Below are 21450 nucleotides of genomic sequence, written 5' to 3' on the forward strand. Positions count from 1 at the left end.
ACCTGTCACAGAGGAAAGGACAGGTGACGGGGCGTGGGCGAAATTTCTGAAGAGCACGTTTGGTCACTCAGCAGCTTGGATAGAGATTGGTTATTGGCTATATCCTTGACCAGTTGATATGCTGGGTTTCGGCTTTATCAACTCAAGCTATCATGTAACAGTTTGTGTATTGTAAACATACACACTGGTATCTCAACTGTTCAGTATAGTGGCTGGTCATATGTTATCTGCGACCAATCGTATCATGAGATACCTGTCACAGAGGAAAGGACAGGTGACGGGCGCATGAAATTTTGAAGAGCACGTTTGGTCACTCAGCAGCTTGGATAGAGATTGGTTATTGGCTATATCCTTGACCAGTCAATATGCTGGGTTTCGGCTTTATCAACTCAAGCTATCATGTAACAGTTTGTGTATTGTAAACGTACACACTGGTAACGATGTATGAAATATACACATAAGACAAATAGGAGTAGATAGTCACTTTGGCGAGTTTATTTGTCCTCATTTTAGTGTTTTTCGATAAGTAAAACAAAGCGATTGAAATCCAACCACTGAGTAGAGGTAGTATTTATTTTCATATACATTTTATGCACACAACTAGTACATAAAACATAATGGTTTGCTGTACATGTAAATATAATCTTCACCTTGATACGAATGACTATCCAAACTAGAGTACACGCATTACAGAATTCACGCGAGGTGACACTATTCTGAATTATTATAGTGTATAAACTTGCAGTTGACACCCCCACCCCCAATATTTATGAAGGTGGGCGTGCCTATATCTTTACTGAATGCAAACGAGGTTCATAAGATTACAGATGTGCATGCATGTATAAACATCACAGAGAGGGCGTGACTCCATAAAGCAAGATGTCCAATGATATAACAGCGATCTGTTTATTTTACACTTGTCACGGACAAACCTTTCAACAAGGACGTAACTACATATGCATTCTACCGGAGGCTGTTATTATTTCAAGGTCGAAGAGGCGCTCAATTATCTCATTACTGTAATCTGCTTGAATGATTATAATGCGATGTGTATCGATACCGTAACTGATATACTGTCCAGCTTTTATTGACAATGGATCAATAGAGACTGAGTTGATTGATACACGGATAATTGCACCGGATTTGATAATTACACAGATAAAAACAAACGTTTTACAGAATGCTCATGTAAATTGCATAGAAAACTGACAATTCAAATCAACATGAAACTTTCAACAGCTTGAACAAAATGCTTGAAATACCTTTGTATGGCTTACATGTAATAACTTATGATATTACTTCTGTCCATGTGTGACAATGTTTTGAATTACCAACTTACTGTCTTTTGTAACAAACGTAGTAAAACATTTCATTGTTGTAATAACACTGACATGTATATATGTATTCGATGCAAAGTAGCGACTTATCACTTTATATTCGCTTAGGTAACATTACTTAACTTTAGATTATGGAAAACAACTAGTTACAATTCAGTAAACTTCAAATTAGTAAGTTCAAAGATGTTTAATCTATTCGAGCTTGGATGTATAATTACTTGTGTTTATACATTATGTTTCAGTATATGAAACATGACAACGTAATGATGCCTAAAAGTAAATTCAAACTATTCTATTGTGTTTGAATTCTTTGTATGTCCTTGAAATTTCGTATATTGTTTCCTATTTATTAGGTAGTTGAAGGAAATATAATTTTTAGTAACCTCTTAACCATTACATCTAATTCAATCAAGGTGCCTACGAAGTATTTTAGTATCCATTCCCAAAGAAGAGTACCAGGCACTTACCTCTGTAAAAAACATCATAATCTCCTTTCTCGCAGACATGCGTTCATTTGCTAAACGCTGTACAAGCCTATGATAATGATTAGCAATTGTTATCAAAACACTTTAAATACTTCTTCTGATTGATACTAAAGGTGGGATCTCTCGTAAGAAAAGCTAACATTTGCTCAGTACTGCTAAATTGGTTGAAGTAATAGGTACAGTGCAATTTTTTTTTTTAAAGTACAACACACATGTGCGTCTCTTGCTGAATAAGAGGTGCTTTCTGTTGACGACTGTACGTGGCTCTCGCTGTGAGAAACTGCTAATTACCTGCCCCATAAACACGTCACTCGCTGTGAGGAGCTGATTAATTTGCCCCATATATGCGTCTCTCGGCCTTAATGAGTTAAATATCATTTTCAGTCTGGCTATTTCTGAAAAATTATCAGGAAAAATTATGATGATGTGAGCGGAGAAAACTCCGAAGGATAGCGCGCTTTGGAAGACCACTGGAAAGAAACACAACACAAGATCATGGTCTTTAACAAAATTTATTCAAGCTAAACCTATGGATCAGAAGAAAATTTCAGGAAATAATCAAGTGTTGAAAGTAGTATTCTAAAATATTATCATTCTTGATGATATTCCGATATGAAGAAAATGTTTCAATAGCTTTGTTGATAACATCTGGTTTTTAAGTGGCTCTCTTGGTCGCTAACTACGCTGGTGAGTTTCAGGGCGGTGGTTCTGTTGATAACTTATGCAGTACTACAGTTATACCTGATATTCATGTTCTAGGTCATCATAAGTCATCAATTTCCTGTTGTATTAAGACAAAAGTGAGTGAGTATTAGTTTTACGCCTCTTTTAGCAATATTCCAGCAATATCACGGCGGGGAACACCAGAAATGGGCTTCACACATTGTACCCATGTGGGAAATCGAACCCGGGTCTTCGGCGTAACCACTTTGCAACCCCACCACCCATGAAAAAAAGAAGTGATGTCATCAGATCAAGATAGGGCATGTATTTTTCGTCATCATTATTATTCGGTAAAACTACATTGCATGATCCAGTGTCATTTGTTTCCAGGGAGAATGTGACAGCAGCTATGGAGCCAACTTTGTGTTTGATATTTATGCGAAGGAACTGATTGTTGGAGAAATATTTGTGAGAGTGTACAATGAACAGCCAACATTTCTACTAGAGGTAAGTTGAATTTGTGAAAAATAGATGTTTACAAGTGGTTATATTCATCAAAGAGTTTTAACCAGCACGACTATCTGGACTCTATTTTTGATATATTTAATGCTTATGCACCTGAAGAAATCACTTGTTATGTATTTTTATATATATCATAAATTTATCTGTACCTTTTCACTTGATAAACAGCTGTCAATTTTTTCCAGAATGCAAAGGGATTCACCATTGATTTATTAGATTACTTGGGATCACAGGCTCAAGTAAGTATAGATAGAGAGAGCTGCACATTGCAAGCATTTCTATATGATATTTTACTGTGTGGAACTCCTGAGGCTTGCAGTATATTGAGGAGTGTCGATACACTTGATATGACACCACTGTGTGAAATAAGTAAGTCTCACCAGAACTACACGCTGCTGAAAGGTTATAAGCCAACATCCAATTTCACTAGCTTTACATTCATTTTGACTGAGATGTACATAGCAAGGAACAAATCACCATTGAATATTCACTAGCCAGTTGGACAAGAGCATTTCATATTCTCTAGAATGATGACCGTAAACCAGATGCAGGCCAACAACATCAAGGCAGCTATTTCACACTTGATGTCACTATGGTCTTTAAACTATTATCATGGGATTTCATTGTAGCACATTTCCTGTAGATAGTTGGGTATGACCAATGCATTAGAACAAAACTTCTGGGCAACACTTCTAGTTGTGTGAAAGTCATTGCTTGTGTCCTATCAAAAATGAACAAAATGGATTTTTTTAATACTAGTTTTCTGTTTTTCAAATAATCCTGAGCATTCCGATCAACTACAAAGAAAGTGGCTTTGTGAGTTCCCGTCCAGCTATCTGAGTGTTACAATGCAGTAATGTTGTCCATATGTTTTCAGTATTTACATTCCCTAATGATGCTTCAACAACAGAAAAAAGCATCAACACAGTCGGATCAGGGAGGTAGATTGGGCAAGGTAGAAATGGCCCTGGAAGCTCTGCGGAATGTTATCAAGAACAACCCAGGTACATGGATTCCAACACAACGTGTGTCCTCCAGTCATATCTGCTGTCACATCATAAGCCTCTGTTTCCTCACAAGACTCACCTCATGGTCACTAAATGTTTACAATAGTTACCTTATTCACCAAACAATATGCTTGTTGTAGAATGTTGTGTTGTAGACCTCTTTATGTATAGGTCTTATTTTTGGCCATGCTATGAAATTTCTCTTTTGCTCTGAAAATTCAGTTAACGCCAATAAACAACACCGATCTCTCGAACACCATGCGGTTTATTCGACAACCATAACATGAACAACCAAAACTAGGAATGGTGAACTATACCATTCCGTACGAAGGAAAAGAAACGAACGCGGATCTCGCGTGATGGCGTGACCACCCTTCCTCCTGCCTTCGGGAGAAAACAAATCAGTTGAACATAACCTGACAATGTTCATCAAAAAGTAATGTCTTTGGCAATATTATGTGCAAGTGATGAATTATATCAAGTAACGAACAGTCATTAAGTCAAGACCATCTCGCCACATCTTTGCCACACTGGCTGGGCGCAAATAGGCTGAGATCGCCTCAAAGGTATGGATATGTCTGCCACAGTCTCTTGACTAGAGGGAGACTCAATGTCCAGTGTTGCAAGGTCAGGTCCGCCTGGATCGTACACTCCAGGTAGGTCACAGATGGGAAGCTTTGCAGACTGGGAATGAGCGAAACCTTGAATATTGTCACGTTCAGTCAAGCCTCTGATTTGGCCACTAGGTGTGGTTCTGCGTAGAGTTGGCATTACCCGGTAACTGTCTGACGGCCGCACCTCGTATACTCGTGAGCGAAACTGAGATTTGAGTATACTTATGTGTTTGAAGACACGTGTCTGTCACTGCCGTGACCATGTACTTGCTCTGAGCACAAGTTTTGTCTCGGTCAGACTTGAGATACACCAAATCACCTACAGAGACATCACATGGATCATAACGAAGACTACCACGAGCTTTTGATTTGCTGCTTGGGGAATGATTCTGTTGTCTGTCACAGACAGGGAGGTTCTCGCCGGTGATTTGGTCTCTCTGAGTGAGTACCTCCCTGGCAGAAAGTCCCCCTTTCCGTATTCTGCAGTTCAAATTGGCCGTTGCAAGGTTCAAAGTAACTGGTGAGAGATGACGCCCTTCACAATTGTAATGGAGACACTCAAGGCCTAGCTCCTCAATTGCTTTCTCCAAGACATCCATCAGATCCGCAATGCTTGAGGTCCGCCGAAAGCATTAAGATGGCATTCCTCAGATCATGATGTTTCTCACTGGGTATGATGCAAGATTTTGTGAAAGACAAAACAGTCTCACGGAGCACAAAAATGAGCTGGCCATAGCGTTTCATTACATCTGCGGCAAACGTGGAACATACCATGTCCGGTACAGTTTTTGTTGACTGGGGGTACAGTTGTGAAGGGATACACTTCGAGACATGCAGTGATGGCAAGCTTCTGGGATGTAGCTTTAACAATATCCAAGGCATAAAAAGTATCTGCTAAATATCTGTTTGAGTTGATAGCAGGAGGGATGATTGAAGCGAATGTGAAGGGCAGTTAAGAGCCCATGGAGGACTGTTCTTGGTACAACAATACGTTCCCGTGCTTGTTGGAATGGTGTGTTGTCTTTGACAACTAGGAGGCCATCATTTGCTATGGTAGTCACTCTCAAATACCGTTTAACATCAGGAATGTCAGTAACCGTCTTACTTTGGCGTGTCCTCTGAGACAGATGAGAGTGTGTACGTCTAAGGTCAGGGCACTCATGCTGTGATGCTTGCCACGCAGCATGACTAGTAAATGGCATTTTGGAACCATTCTCAATAACATCCCGAACACTGAGGGAGAACACCACAGACTCGGACGATTCTGCAATGAACCTGCAAACTTGACAGCTTTGGTCTGTGCACTCACTAGGGTGACGAATCATGTAATCCGAGGGGATATTGAAAACTCCAGCGATGTGTGAGATGGTAACACGTACCTGCTGACCATAGATAGAAATGTTGTGACTCTGGCACTAGCGGAGAAACAGCCACGGTTGAGCTTGTTGAAGGCTTGAACACAGGGTCTGCTATGTGTGAGAATCTGTGTTTGGGATGCTGCTGACGTGATGTATGGGGCGAAGTGCCTGACAGAAGTGCCAATAGCAAGTGCCTCAAGTTCACATGGGAACCATTTGATGCTTTTTCAGTTCGGCATTGAAAAACCCTGCGAGATGGGTCGTTCCATTCCGGTTAACATACAGAGTAGCTGCAACACCTAGAGCTTTGATGGACGCATCTGTGACAATACAGAGGTGATCTGTCGGGCGAGGTATAACAATAGTCTTGCAAGAGGTCAATGCAGATTGGGCATCACGGAATGCTGCAATGAGATTATCTGACCATAAAATCTTCTCATTTGACTGTCGTGCAGCTGTGACAGAATCCAAAGGGGACATCAATTTCACGTATCCAGGCAGGACACGACTTAGGGCCTTGAATGCGCCAATGAAAGACGTAGTCCTTGAACAGTGGTTGGAGGTTTTACAGCGGATAAAGCTGCAATCTTGTGTGGGCCTGCAGTCAAAGAACCACTACTCCAGATCCATCCCAAGATGCTGGTTGATTTGGGGCAAATTACCGTTTTGGAGGCACTGAGGCGAAGGTTATTGCGGTGTAAGGCAGTGAGGACCAGGCGCCAGTTATGTAGAGCTTCTTCAGCTGTATCCTCACCACAAAACAAGTCATCAGCCAGTTTGATAACTTCTTTGAGTGGCATTTTAGAAGTTGGGAAGTAAAATATAGAACAAACTTTATGGATAACAACTTCTTTTTATTCGTGAATGCGACGTTTCGATACAGATTCTTGTACTGTTGTCAAGCATAATGGAACATGAAGAAGGGGGAAGTGTATATATACTGGATGTAACAATGTAACAAAGAAAACAACATAATTAACATATTTGGCTAGGCAGAAAGCTGATGAAGCCAGAGAGTACACAAAGGACAGGCATGGAAGCCAATGATGTACAAATAATAATGAGATGTTTATACAGTAGATTGGGCTTTATCAATTCTGTGGCGTAAGGCTTGGAGCGCTTCTTCTCTACAATACTGCCCAGCACCTTACCAAAGTACTCTCTCCTTTAGGTAAATCTGCCAACTCCTTCATCAACGACTCAACAGACTTCTGCAGCAAGATCCGTGACATCTCCAATCCAGGTCCCATCATCAGCTACGATGTTGTGGACCTATTTACTAATGTACCTAGAGAAGAAGCGCTCCAAACCTTACGCCACAGAATTGATAAACTTCAACAACCCCTCAACACCAGCCTCTCAACCGACTCCATCATCAGTCTCACCTCAACCTGCATCAACTCCACTTACTTCACCTGGGGGGACGAGATCTTTGAACAAATTCATGGACTTCCCATGGGCTCCCCCTTATCCCCCATCCTAACCGAAATTTACATGACGGACCTGGAAGATAAAGCACTAGATACTGCACCCTTCAAACCCACATGTTGGTATCGCAAAGTGGATGATACCTTCGTCATCCTCCAACCTCAGCAATATCCCACTCAGCTTCTGACCCATCTCAACAACCAACATCCCCGCATCAAGTTCACCATGGAAACCGAGCAGAACCAGCAACTACCTTTCCTTGACGTCCTTGTGACCCGCACCTCCTGCAACCAACTCCAGACCACTGTATATAGAAAACCTACCCATACGGATCAGTACATCCACTACAACTCCAATCATCCACCTAAAGTTAAGACCGGCATCATCTCCACACTAACCAGAAGGGCCAAGAACATCTGCTCAACTAAACTACAAGATGAAATCGAACACCTCAAGAAAGTCTTCGTAGAACGTAACCACTTTCCATCCCAAATAGTCAACAGAACCATCGCTGCAACCCTGTCACCTCCTACCAAAAGACCCAAACCAGATTCAGCCCCCATCAATATATCCATCCCCTACATTGGCAAACCGTCACATCAAATCAGCCGTCTACTCAAACAACAAGCTGGCATAAATACCACCTTCTCCGCGTCCTCCAACCTTAACAACATTCTCCATGCCAATGGAAGAAAACCCGCCACCGTAAAGAACAACAACCCAAAATGTGTCATCTACAAAATAAACTGTGATTGTGGGCAGAGCTACATAGGTGAAACTTCCTGACCCATCAACACCCGAGTGAGAACATCAGACCTCTGTTACCAATTCCAACAGCAAATCAGCCATTTCCGACCACATCAAAGCAAGCCCCAATCATCAAATAGAGTGGTCTGACATCACCATTCTCTCTAACAAACAAACAGACTTCACTAAACGCAAGCTCACCGAAGCCATCCACATCAAACGCCAAAAGCCCACCATCAACCGAGACCAAGGATACTTCATTCCATCCGCTTATGATGCACTCATCCACCAAGCCCAATCTACTGTATAAACATCTCATTATTATTTTTACATCATTGGCTTCCACGCCTGTCCTTTGTGTACTCTCTGGCTTCATCAGCTTTCTGCCTAGCCAATTATGTTAATTATGTTGTTTTCTTTGTTACATTGTTACATCCAGTATATATACACTTCCCCCTTCTTCATGTTCCATTATGCTTGACAACGGTACAAGAATCTTTAGCGAAACGTCGCATTCACGAATAAAAAGAAGTTGTTATCCATAAAGTTTGTATTAGCCAGTTTGATCACATCCTTCCTGAACAAGATGACCAAGCACTCGTGACATCAGTTCCTCAAGATAAGCCTCTGAACCCGGCATCCCCATAGCACAGCTTGTGTACACCCGTATTCCTTTGAAAGGCGTGACAACCCCACAATATTTCATGGAGTTGTGAGACAAAGGTATTTGATAAATGACTTCAGTAAGTCCGTCATCTAATGACAAGATATAAACTAGATTCTGTCGCCAGTTTTCAAAAGAGTTTATGGTTTCGTGTTTGGTCAATTGCCACTGCTTTGGAGCCCGATTTTGAGCCATGATTTTGATTCAATAATGTCACGAATTTGCAAGCACTCACGAAGTTATGTGCACGTCCAATGAATATGTCTAAAACGTCTTGAAATACACTCGTTTGTGCAGGGTCGCTCACCGATTGTGTAGATATGAGGGTAAACGATGTCACTGGAATCCTGTTTGTTGGAATATTGACGTGAGTAAGAACGCCGCTGCCACCACGCCAATATACAACACCGATCTCTCGAACACCATGCGGTTTATTCGGCAACCATAACATGAACAACCAAAACTAGGAACTGTACCATTCCGTACGAAGGAAAAGAAACGAACGCGGATCGCGAGTAATGGCGTAAGACTTCAGAGATATGTTCTTCCTCGTGTGATGGACCCGTGAAACTTGAGGTGTGTGTACCGATTCGTTATGTCACTTCATGCTCCAACAAAAGATTTAGTTTCATGATAAATCAACAAGTAATGCAGTATTTTGTCTGAAGTTCAATAAGAGTTCAATAAATAAGAGTGTGGAAACCTGTCATCTAAAATGGAACTATATGTAACAGGTTCAGTTGTAATGTCACTCCTCTCAAGGAGCCACCATGTCAGTGTTGGCAGCTGATTGGCTCATGTGATCTTGAAAAATATGTAACCTGCCCTGGAGAAAACTTAAGTTTGAGCAGGAAGGTAAAACATACATAGTGAACAGCTATACATTGTGTATGAGTTGATGGAAGTCACACAGTGCAAATTAGGCTCAGTTCACGTAAACAGCTGTTTCCTTTGCTTTTGAAGTCTTTTGCAATGGCCGATTGAAACATGTCAGTAAGATACATTTAGCAGTATCACAAGGGGGATATCTGGTTTTATGCCTCCCTTGTGACACATAAGTGCAGATATACCCTTCGTGATACCACTGTACTTGTGTAGATTACCCACCATACAGCTGGAATATTGCTGAATTGTTTGTGATATTTTTAAAATGCAAAAGTATAGGGTTTTGATCACATTGTCTTCATTGACAGATTGATATGAGAAAATATTGAGTGTGTAATTTGACTGTTTATTTACTTTCTGATTGCAGGTGTTGAAATTCAGTGTATCGGACACTTCAAACTTCTGTTTGCCCTGCTTCGTCTAGATGACTGTGCAAAATTGCAGCAATTTGCTCTTGAGGTATGGACAGTTTTTTTTAGTGAACACTGCTTTGTCCCAACTAATTTTAATATACTGTAGAATAAGAGTTGGCATTCTTGTATTCTTTTTTGAAGTAGTTCTCATTTTGATATGCCAGTATGGAGACCTTCCCCTCGACCAACACATACATGATCATATCACCTGTGGGAAGTTCTCATTAGTTCCATGTATACAGGAGTCAAATGTCCAGGCAGATACCAGCACAGAGGGAGTATGGATGTTTTGCATCAACCCTAGCACACAGATGGCTGTGAAGGTTTCATTCTGAATGGTGGACCAGGACATGGTTCCATGGGTTTAAAGTATAAATTCTTATGGAAGTCTGCACAGAAGTCCAGTGAAAAGACACATGGATATTCTACAGCTAAGCCAGCCATTAAGTCCAGGACGGTATTGATCAATCCATGTTCTCTTATGTGGAGGGGGTTGACAACTGACGACATTCAAGTCAATGGAAGACTATATATTTATGGTCTGACTTCCAGCAAAGAAACTCTTTCCATTCTCTTGGCACAAACTGCTCTGAACCAAAGTAATGGATTGGCAAGCTGAAAACAATAATTCCTTTAAATACCTTAGCTCTATTACCTCTTGGCCATAAATTCTGTTTTGACTTTCCTCCCATCAGATGTCCTCCACTCTGTCAGCTATTGAAAGAGTAGTTGTGCAGGAAACAGTATCAAAGCTGATCTACTACTCCACCACGGCAAGGCTGAATATGTTCCTTCTTTTCTGTGTGAACTTGAATCAACAAGAAAACATTTTTTTCCCCCAAGTATTACCCATGCCATCATACACCAATCTGCAGTGTGTCGACGAGCCTATTTCCAAGGAACACAGATTGCCTACTACTATGATTGATAACAACATCACTGATGCACAAATCATACAGACTCATAGCACTGATGAGGATAGTCATCAGTTAGTGAAGAAATTAAACTACAAGACAGATCTTCCCACTTTCAGAATCTAGGAAATGGATCAGATGAATGGAGACATGATGAACATTGGAGCCTATATTAATTGGTTTGTTGCATTGTTACAAGCAGCAGGTACATGTTTCCCCCCTATTAATGAGGGTGGATACCCCAGTAGAGAATAGATCATATCAGGTTGGATTTGAAAACTGGGCTTGAGTCCATCCTCAAAATACAGTTGGCATTTTTGTCTGCACATTGATGTGAGCTCAATTTATCATCTCTCAAAGACCATGTTTGTTTTCCAAGATCAGAGCAAAGTCAGAGACCTTGAGGAAGTCTGTCGTAGCCTCAAGCATTCACAGAACTGTTGAACAATAAACTTTATTTTGTCATAGACAATCAGGATAACATGAACTCAGTTTGGTGGCTAGGGTGAAGAAGTGGCTTGCAGAAACTGCTGGAGGGTGCTCATTCCAAGAGAACAAATTTCTGCCTGGACATAAGTTAAAAAGGCCAGGTATTGGTAGGCGTTATGTCTTCTACACAGGACAAGTACTGGTAGGCGTTATGGCTTCTACACAGGACAGGTACTGATAGGCATTGTGGCTTCTACACAGGACAGGTACTGGTAGGCATTATGGCTTCTACACAGGACAGGTACTGGTAGGCGTTATGGCTTTTCAGAGGACAGGTACTGGTAGGCATTGTGGCTTCTACACAGGACAAGTAATGGTAGGCGTTATGGCTTCTACACAGGCCAGGTACTGGTAGGCATTATGGCTTTTCAGAGGACAGGTACTGGTAGGTGTTATGGCTTTTCAGAGGACAGATACTGGTAGGCATTGTGGCTTCTACACAGGCCAGGTACTGGTAGGCGTTATGGCTTCTACACAGGCCAGGTACTGATAGGCATTGTGGCTTCTACACAGGCCAGGTACTGATAGGCATTGTGGCTTCTACACAGGACAGGTACTGGTAGGCATTATGGCTTCACCACAGGCCAGGTACTGGTAGGCATTATGGCTTCTACACAGGCCAGGTACTGATAGGCGTTGTGGCTTCTACACAGGCCAGGTACTGGTAGGCGTAGTGGCTTCGACACAGTCCAGATACTGGTAGGCATTATGGTTTTTACACCGGCCAGGTACTGGTAGGCATTAAGGCTTTTATACAGGCCAAGTACTGGTAGGCGTTATGGCTTCTACACAGGCCAGGTACTGGTAGGCGTTGTGGCTTCTACACAGGACAGGTACTGGTAGGCGTTATGGCTTCTACACAGGCCAGGTACTGGTAGGCGTTATGGCTTCTACACAGGACAGGTACTGATAGGCATTGTGGCTTCTACACAGGACAGGTACTGGTAGGCATTATGGCTTCTACACAGGACAGATACTGGTAGGCGTTATGGCTTTTCAGACGCCAGGTACTGATAGGCATTGTGGCTTCTACACAGGCCAGGTACTGATAGGCATTGTGGCTTCTACACAGGACAGGTACTGGTAGGCGTTATGGCTTTTCAGAGGACAGGAACTGGTAGGCGTAGTGGCTTCTACACAGGCCAAGTACTGGAAGGCGTTGTGGCTTCTGCACAGGACAGGTACTGGTAGGCGTTATGGCTTCTACACAGGACAGGAACTGGTAGGCATAGTCGCTTCTACACAGGACAGGTACTGATAGGCGTTGTGGCTTCTACACAGGCCAGGTACGGTACTGGTAGGCATTATGGCTTCTACACAGGCCAGGTACTGGTAGGCATTGTGGCTTCTACACAGGCCAGGTACTGATAGGCGTTGTGGCTTCTACCCAGTCCAGGTACTGGTAGGCATTATGGCTTTTACACAGGCCAGGTACTGATAGGCATTGTGGCTTCTACACAGGCCAGGTACTGATAGGCGTTGTGGCTTCTACCCAGTCCAGGTATACCATGGTGACAAATATGATAACCCCGGCGAACCAAGCGAACCAGTCAATGGTGGATGCCTTGCACAGGGATCCTTACATCACTGCAATAGCTTATTTACAAAGAACAGCTACATTATCTGCAGAATTGGATGAATACTTTAACGTCCTCTGAATCTGAATTTGTGGCACTTACCACAAATATGTGTCAAAAAGTTTTATTTGTTGGTATTTTGAATTGAAAATATGGAATGATGACATTTGGTCTATTTCTATGAAAGAGGTCATGTGTGTTTGGTCTTTTGCAATGCTTATAATTAGACTTTAAATCAACGTTTACATCATTAATGCAAAAAAAAAGAATAAGGGTGCAAAACTTGATAAGTAAATCTTAGACCTATCTCACACACAAGCCATATTTCATCTAAATAAGAACTGGGTATATTGGAAGAAATGTCCAAATGCCAGTTTTCAAATATTTTTGCCATGGAAACTTACAACAGAAACCATTTGATTGTCAAGACCAGTCCTTACAGTCATACAGCTTGTGAAACAACTAAGTGAAGGCTGTACACGGATGGCAGATAAGTACATCGGTCAGTTACCACTTGGCGAGTTAGTGCTCTAACTTTAGCTGACTGATTACTTATATATACCCGGTAGTACATAACATTGAGACCTGCAGAAGCGCTGACACTGATCTTTGCAGTGGAAGAAGCTTTCAGTTGTTACCCTTTGGCTGTTATAAACCTTGAGAGACTGCAAATGTAATCTATTTCGAAGAAACTTTGACAGCCTGCAGTGAGTTATGGAATCAAATATATGCCAGATCTGGTTCCACGTAGCTCCCTTTGGCATATGCCCCATCACCTGACTGTCAAGCATCAACATACTGGATGGTCTGTCCTCTCAAGTCACATGTGTTGGACAAACTGATCTATCCCTGTACAAACACGACTTGAAGTTGTTGCCACGACTGTCTCAGAGAGTTTCCAAATGCAGACATCCATTATTCATAGACCCTGTGAGGAATACTCACAATCTTGGACCTTCTTCACTTACAACTTACTGGCTGGCCTTACTTTGTAAGAAACTCCCACTCCCTTGGGCTTCAGCGACTGTACATGTGGTACATGGACACCAGGTTTACAACATAACACATGGTATATTTGGAATTACACTTTCCAAGTAAAGTACAGACTCTACAACTTTTCTGTGTTGAGTCCCATCTGGCATTCCAACCTACACATTATCGGCAGCACAGAAGTTAGTGATCTAACCCACTCAGTCTCTATGGTATCCTAAAAAAGTGGAGTCGGACAACTGGTGGTATAGACTACATACTTTATGTATCCCCTAACAAGTGGAAATTGGCATGCTCCCATAGACGAAGCTACGAATACACAATGCCAGGATAACATATGTTACACACAATGCCAGGATAATATATGTTACACACAGTGCCAGGATAACATGTTACACACAATGCCAGGATAACATATGTTACACACAATGCCAGGATAACATATGTTACACACCATGCCAGGATAACATGCTACACACAGTGCCAGGTTTACAAATCCTTACGTAAGCGGGGCGATTCAAATACTGATCAATGTTTTGCCTGTATAAAACAATGACTGAATCTATGTTGTTGTTACTGTTATTTATTCTCATTATAAGAGCAGTGTTAGTGACATAGATGATATTGAAAATTTCAAGGTATATTTTTGTTTTTTTCCCCCAAATTTGTGAATTCATTCACTATTAATTTGTGTTACCATAACAGGCTAATAAAATCATTGCTTCATGATTTAATGTTCTATGTGAGCAGTGTGGTTGCACCAGTTTCATGTCAAAGCTGTAGTGACAAGATTTCTTTTGTTCATGGACAAACATAAGATGTTGTGACTTGTTTTTTAGGTGATCAATTGTGTGACTGGTTGCCAAGAGTGTGTAAATGACATTGCAGCAGCAGAGGTGCTGTCCTACCTCCTCCTTACTCTACAGAGCATACCGCAGTGTGAGTATAACAGAAGACGACAGGTTGCCAAGTGTAGTTACGTGCTGCATTTCTTAGCAAGTCTTAGTCTTAGCAATTAAACTCTTATAATTATTAGTCTTGAATAGGCATTGAACTGTAAAAACATGTGTGACTTTAATGTTTTAAACTTTTATTGGGTTCTTATATTACAAGACACAGTGGTTCAGATTTTAATACCTTTATCAAGCAAGTATTTATCCTTCAAAGCTGGTTGCTAAGAACATTCTGACTTACTATCAGAGAGTTAGTAGAATTTTGTAGAAGAATAGGAAGCTATCCAGACATTTGACACAGCTTTATCAGTAGATTTATTCTTGGAAGAAAATATTCTCAGGATGAAAAGTTTGAGATTTAAACAGGAAGAATCCCATACCAAGAATATATCAGTTGAGAAAGCGGTGTCTGGATAACTCCCCATCTTGAAAAGATCATCATAATTCCATAGGTACCAATCCAGCATCCAAATAGTGGATATGGTTGCCTAAAACAGAGGAATTTGTTCTGATGGAATCATTACTTCTAAAATATATGTGCAACTTGTTGGTAAATCAAGTACTTTCTTCTTGTTAGGTCGTTTATTGACCCTGGAGAGCCTGTTTGCCCTAATGTCAAGCACAAAGGTAGTGAAGGAATCCATGACCAAGGGAGCCCTTATCTATCTTCTTGATCTCTTCTGTAATGCCACACATCCACAGATTCGTGAAAAAACTGCAGAGCTGTTTGCAAAGATGTTAGCAGACAAACTGATTGGGCCGAAGGTCCGTATTATTCTGAACAAGTTCCTTCCTGCAATATTCATGGATGCCATGCGGGATTCACCTGAAGCTAGTGTCCACATGTTTGAAGGTAAGGAAAATTTTCATAATTTAAGGTAATTGAACATTAATTATCATTGCCTATGTGTAACAGCTGGAACATAGAGTAATGTCCAAAAACATGACTTGCTGTGGGGTGTGAATCCATATATTCAGCGGATGTAGTAATAGAAGGAGAAGAAGAGAACCGTGTAAACAAATGTTACATTTATCAAACATTGGAATATGACAGTGTATGACATGCAACATATAAAAACATTTGTTCTACACACATCTGTCACAAACACACATCAAAATAACATTACCTCTCTAATTGTTCTCAGAATTTGGCTTTACATCACATACAATCTACACTCTTGATAAATGTAATTTTGAAGTTCGAATTGAATTATTAATTATCCCTATGAATTTTACAACCAGAATAAGCTAAGCGGAACATAGCATCATGTTTAGACCTACAATATGTTAACTTCACTTTTAGGCTAGAACTTTAATGTATAAGCTAGCTGTTATAAAACATTATTCCTTTTTATCCACCTGGCATATTTCTTTTCCGGAAGATTCTCCAGTCTCTTGACATCTCTCTAGTCTTACACACCTAATTACCTTTGCAGAATTTGTGATAAAAAATCAGAATACTGCTCCAGGACATTAAAAACATGACAATACATGATCTATGCCATGGGAATAACCTATTCAAGCAAAACACTATTTTTTATAACATTGCTGATGTTAGTGATCACTTTTTCTGAAAATCTTAATATTTTTAGTGAGATGGCAGCTAAAATACAGCATTTATTCATTGATATAATGTTTTAATCTTTGAATTTTAACACAAGGCTTAACTATTGTTTTCAGTATTTGTGATTTTATGCACATATTTCATTTGTGTGTGATTTTGTGCACATAACTAAAAGAGCTGTGGATATCAATGACTTTTGTTGTAGGTAATATCTTCCATTAATTTTATGAATGTTCTATTTTTAAACGAGATGGCTTGGTGGTTAAATTGACTTTCTTTGAGATGTCACAAGAGAATCTGGTTATTTTTATAAGGATATTCCAAGTGAATAATAGTCCTTGGATGGGTTACTGTGTGGGGCAACATGGGGCCACAATGGGGCCAATTACATGCACAAGTGACTTAATTAGGAGATAAACATTCTGTGTTGGAAAATCAGAGGTATATAATGAAATTATAATAGCTCTAAATTTGATTTAAAATAAACTTTAAAGCTATTTTAATTTTGTTATATACATTTTGTACCTCTGATTTTCCAACACAGTATGTTTATCTCCATTCTACCATAACCGCGCTATTAAGATTGTAAAAATGAACTATTTACCGTCACTCATTCAGAGGTATATAATGTGATTATATACCTAGGAATGACTTTAATTAACCAATCACAATCCAGTAGAATTCTAAATGTGCCTCTGTTAAACTGACATGGCAATATGACTGTTAACAGTCACCGAACAGTAAGCTTGGGCTGCTGATGTGCTTTTAAGTTTTATGGCTTGACATTCCCCATGGAAAGAGTGCCATACAAATGGAATGTTACCAAGAGATAAATCAGTAGTGATGCATATGTGCTCAACATAACTCAAGATGAAAGTCATCAGTACGAGCACATAAATCAAGTGTTATACTTGGGATTAGTACAGATAATAGTACTTTTGGGGTTGAGTCCCATCTGGGATTCGAACCCACACTCTCTTAGTGAGGCACCTTAGTACCAGCACACAAAGTCAACTATTACCCAATTTACCCATCATTACTGTCATGAAAATGGAAGTTTGACAACTTTTTTCCAAATCACGTACTTTGTGTACCTTTGACAAGTGGCAGTGTGTATTCTCAGTATGAGCAGACCCTTGAAGATCCGTGGTAGAATAGGTCTACAGCAACCCAGCCACAAAAGACGACTATGCTTGTCGTAGAGGCTTAATTAACGGATTGGGTGGTAAGGCTCGCTGACTTGGTTGACACATCATCTGTTCCCAATTATGCAGATCATTGCTCATGCTGTTGATCACTGGATTGTCTGGTCCAGACTCGATTATGTACAGACCGCCACCATATAGCTGGAATATTGCTGAATGCAGCTTAAAACTAAACTCACTCACTCATTCTCAGTATGAGCATATATCCATATGCTAGAAGAAGCATTTTGGAAATGCATTTGTATCTATTCATGCTCAAATATATGACCTGTTTTGTTTTGTCCTGTAGGTTCTCATGAAAACCCAGAATTGATTTGGAATGATGAGGCAAGGGAGAAAGTGTCTGATACAGTGCTCAAACTCAAGGATGGGTATGTACAGGATTCTCTATTCCTATATGACAGGATAGTACATATTTTTGTGTAGTATAAATATGACTGATGTGAACATACCTGGACTTCTTCTGCTTGGACAAAGCATTGTAAAACAAGGACAAGAAAAAAATATGCAGAAATTTTGTATACATCAAGTGGAAGCTCCACATGTCGAGCTCGATCATTTAGACTTTCAGATTTAGATTCAAGTAATTTTAAAACTATCTGATTTCGTTCACCTGTGTAGTGTAAATATATGTCCCCAATAGTCAATTTACCAGTAACACGTACATACAGTATGTATGCATGTATCTGCAATGTCCTTGTTCATCAGAACTTTATGAGAGACTGATTATATTGTATTTCATGTTGTTCATTTTGTGTACTGCTTTTTATGATAATGGAGAAAATAAAGGATATATATCTATCATGCATTTTTTTCTGACTCTTAGACACTGCCTCCATGGTCTAGTTGATAGAGCCTATGTCAGGAGAGTAGATTACTTTAGACACTGCCTCCATGGTCTAGTTGATAGAGCCTATGTCAGGAGAGTAGATTACTTTAGACACTGCTCCAATGGCCTATTGATAGAGCCTATGTCAGGAGAGTAGATTACTTTAGACACTGCCTCCATGGTCTAGTTGATAGAGCCTATGTCAGGAGAGTAGATTACTTTAGACACTGCTTCCATGGTCTAGTTGATAGAGCCTATGTCAGGAGAGTAGATTACTGTGAGTTCAAACATCAGCTGCTTTACTGCAAGAGCCATTACAACACTCATATTTGTTTTATCATAATGGGAATATAACAAGCACTAATTATCTTGGGGATTGGGAGTCTACAGACTGTGAATTTATGTTAGACTGTGACATCATATCTCAGTGGGATGGCATGATTAGACCCGCAATAGTGTAGACCAGTACAAACAGCCATGCACAGACACACATACAGGTTAAATCTCAACTCACTTCATCAAATTTGGATGTTATGAATAATAAAAAGAGGATGTAAATTTGTCTTTTAGTGACACTGCATAGGGCATGCCTTTTCACCCACATAGAAATAATCTCACTCAACCAGGATGCTTACTTTTTTTAAAGTTTCATTACATTTGGAATTTCTGTTTTAACATTTCTCTGCATATGTTGTGTATGTTTCCAAGCCAATGTGATACCATTCAAAGGGAAGTGTGTGTCACATTATATACTGAACAACATTAGAAGCACTACCACACTATAATGCACCGACGATGCTCAGATATCATGGTACATTTCAGTCTGATGGGGATATTTTGTATTATATGGGTGGTGCGTTTCAAATGTTGTTCAGTTTATATAGGTACTACAAGGCATATGGCATTTTTCTGTTTAAGTTTTCTGAACTTCAGTAATTCAGTAATTAGAAGTGGTCAGTGTTTCATGTAAAAAGCAAAGTACTTGTAGTTGTATGATGCAGTACATCAAACTACTGATATCACACTTGAAAGTTTTAAAGTGTTGCCCATAAAAGTATGGTACCCAGCAAATTAGTTTGTGTTTTGATAGTAAGATAAGAGATGAGAAAAGAGACTATTATCCGTGAGGGAAATTTTGTATTGCACAGTTGATCAGCACTAAAATTTGAATAAAGAGAATATATGACATTAAAATACATACACAAGAAAATAGGACACGTACTAATGTAACCACAGATTTTAAAAGAATTGTGACTGAAACTTACATGAATGAAACCTGGGGCCATACTTGTATCATGTCTGTGTAATCACACCTTTCATGTATTCATGTTACGCAGGGGGTACCCTTCAGGTATTCATGTTACGCAGGAGTATCTTTATACCTAGAAAAGAAGTGAAAACGTTTTGCATATTAATGTTACATCTTTTGTTTGCTGAGAAACAACAGGCATTACAAAGCCTCCAAAGAGAAAGATGCAGACACAAAATGGAACTTGAAAGAGGACTTTGCAGTGGTTTATACAGATGTTGAGGGGGAGCTCATTGTCGGTGGAGTGATTCTTCGACTCTTCATCGCCAATCCAGCATGGGTATTATGCATTCGACCAAAGAGTTCTTGACAGAACTCCTGGAAAAGTGGACACAGTTAACGGACATGACTAACCCTAATGTGAGTTGACCAGGGCTGCTGCAGTATCAGTGTGTATCCAAGTCACAATCAGGGGTTTTGAAAAGTTTTTCACCAGTTAATGATAAATGAGTACCATTGAAATTGAATGTCCCTAGCAGATTGACTCTCCAGGAGTCTTATTTTCCAGAGAATGATCTCTTCACCCAGAGCAACTCATGTGGATCACATCTATTTTGGACAGGGCTGTGGGTAGCCTAAAGTGATTAAAGCGTTCGCTCTCATCACACCAAAGACCTGGGTTTGATTCCCCACATGGTATCCCATGCATAATATTGCTAGAATATTGCTAAAAGCGTAAACCATACTCACTCACTATTTTGGACTTTCCCCCAAAAAGGGATTTTACTCTGCTGACTACTTATCCTGGGTAGGCACATGACATTACTGTTGGTATTTTACACTGCTGACTACTTATCCTGGGTAGGCACATGGCATTAGTGTTGGTATTTTACTCTGCTGACTACTTATCCTGGGTAGGCACATGACATTAGCATTGGTATTTTTACACTGCTGACTACTTATCCTGAGTGGGCACATGGCATTAGTGTTGGTATTTTACACTTGCTGACTACTTATCCTGGGTAGGCACATGGCATTAGTGTTGGTATTTTACACTGCTGACTACTTATCCTGGGTAGGCACATGGCATTAGTGTTGGTATTTTACACTGCTGACTACTTATCCTGGGTAGGCACATGGCATTAGTGTTGGTATTGTACACTGCTGACTTCTACTTATCCTGGGTAGGCACATGGCATTAGTGTTGGTATTTTACACTGCTGACTACTTATCCTGGGTAGGCACATGACATTAGTGTTGGTATTTTACACTGCTGACTACTTATCCTGGGTAGGGCACATGGCATTAGTGTTGGTATTTTACACTGCTGACTACTTATCCTGGGTGCAGGCACATGGCATTACTGTTGGTATTTTACACTGCTGACTACTTATCCTGGGTAGGCACATGACATTAGTGTTGGTATTGTACACTGCTGACTACTTTATCCTGGGTAGGCACATGGCATTACTGTTGGTATTTTACACTGCTGACTACTTATCCTGGGTAGGCACATGACATTAGTGCTGGTATTTTACACTGCTGACTTCTTATCCT

At 40.3% G+C, this 21450-nt stretch overlaps 1 protein-coding gene across 1 annotated transcript in view; it reads left to right on the top strand.

The window, feature by feature from the left end:
• LOC124282143 (dnaJ homolog subfamily C member 13-like) overlaps positions 1–20322 on the top strand; it is a 303611-nt gene extending 283289 nt beyond the window's left edge. The window contains 9 exon segments of the mRNA XM_046718113.1: positions 2876–2992; positions 3193–3246; positions 3885–4011; positions 10078–10169; positions 14933–15032; positions 15624–15899; positions 18105–18186; positions 20092–20239; positions 20242–20322. Of these exon segments, the coding sequence (XP_046574069.1) occupies positions 2876–2992; positions 3193–3246; positions 3885–4011; positions 10078–10169; positions 14933–15032; positions 15624–15899; positions 18105–18186; positions 20092–20239; positions 20242–20322 (1077 nt within the window).
• Positions 20323–21450: the final 1128 nt, after the last annotated feature.

This window comes from Haliotis rubra, unplaced genomic scaffold (genome assembly GCF_003918875.1).
Source record: "Haliotis rubra isolate DU_JTF1 unplaced genomic scaffold, ASM391887v1 Scf293, whole genome shotgun sequence".
NCBI classification, from domain to species: domain Eukaryota; kingdom Metazoa; phylum Mollusca; class Gastropoda; order Lepetellida; family Haliotidae; genus Haliotis; species Haliotis rubra.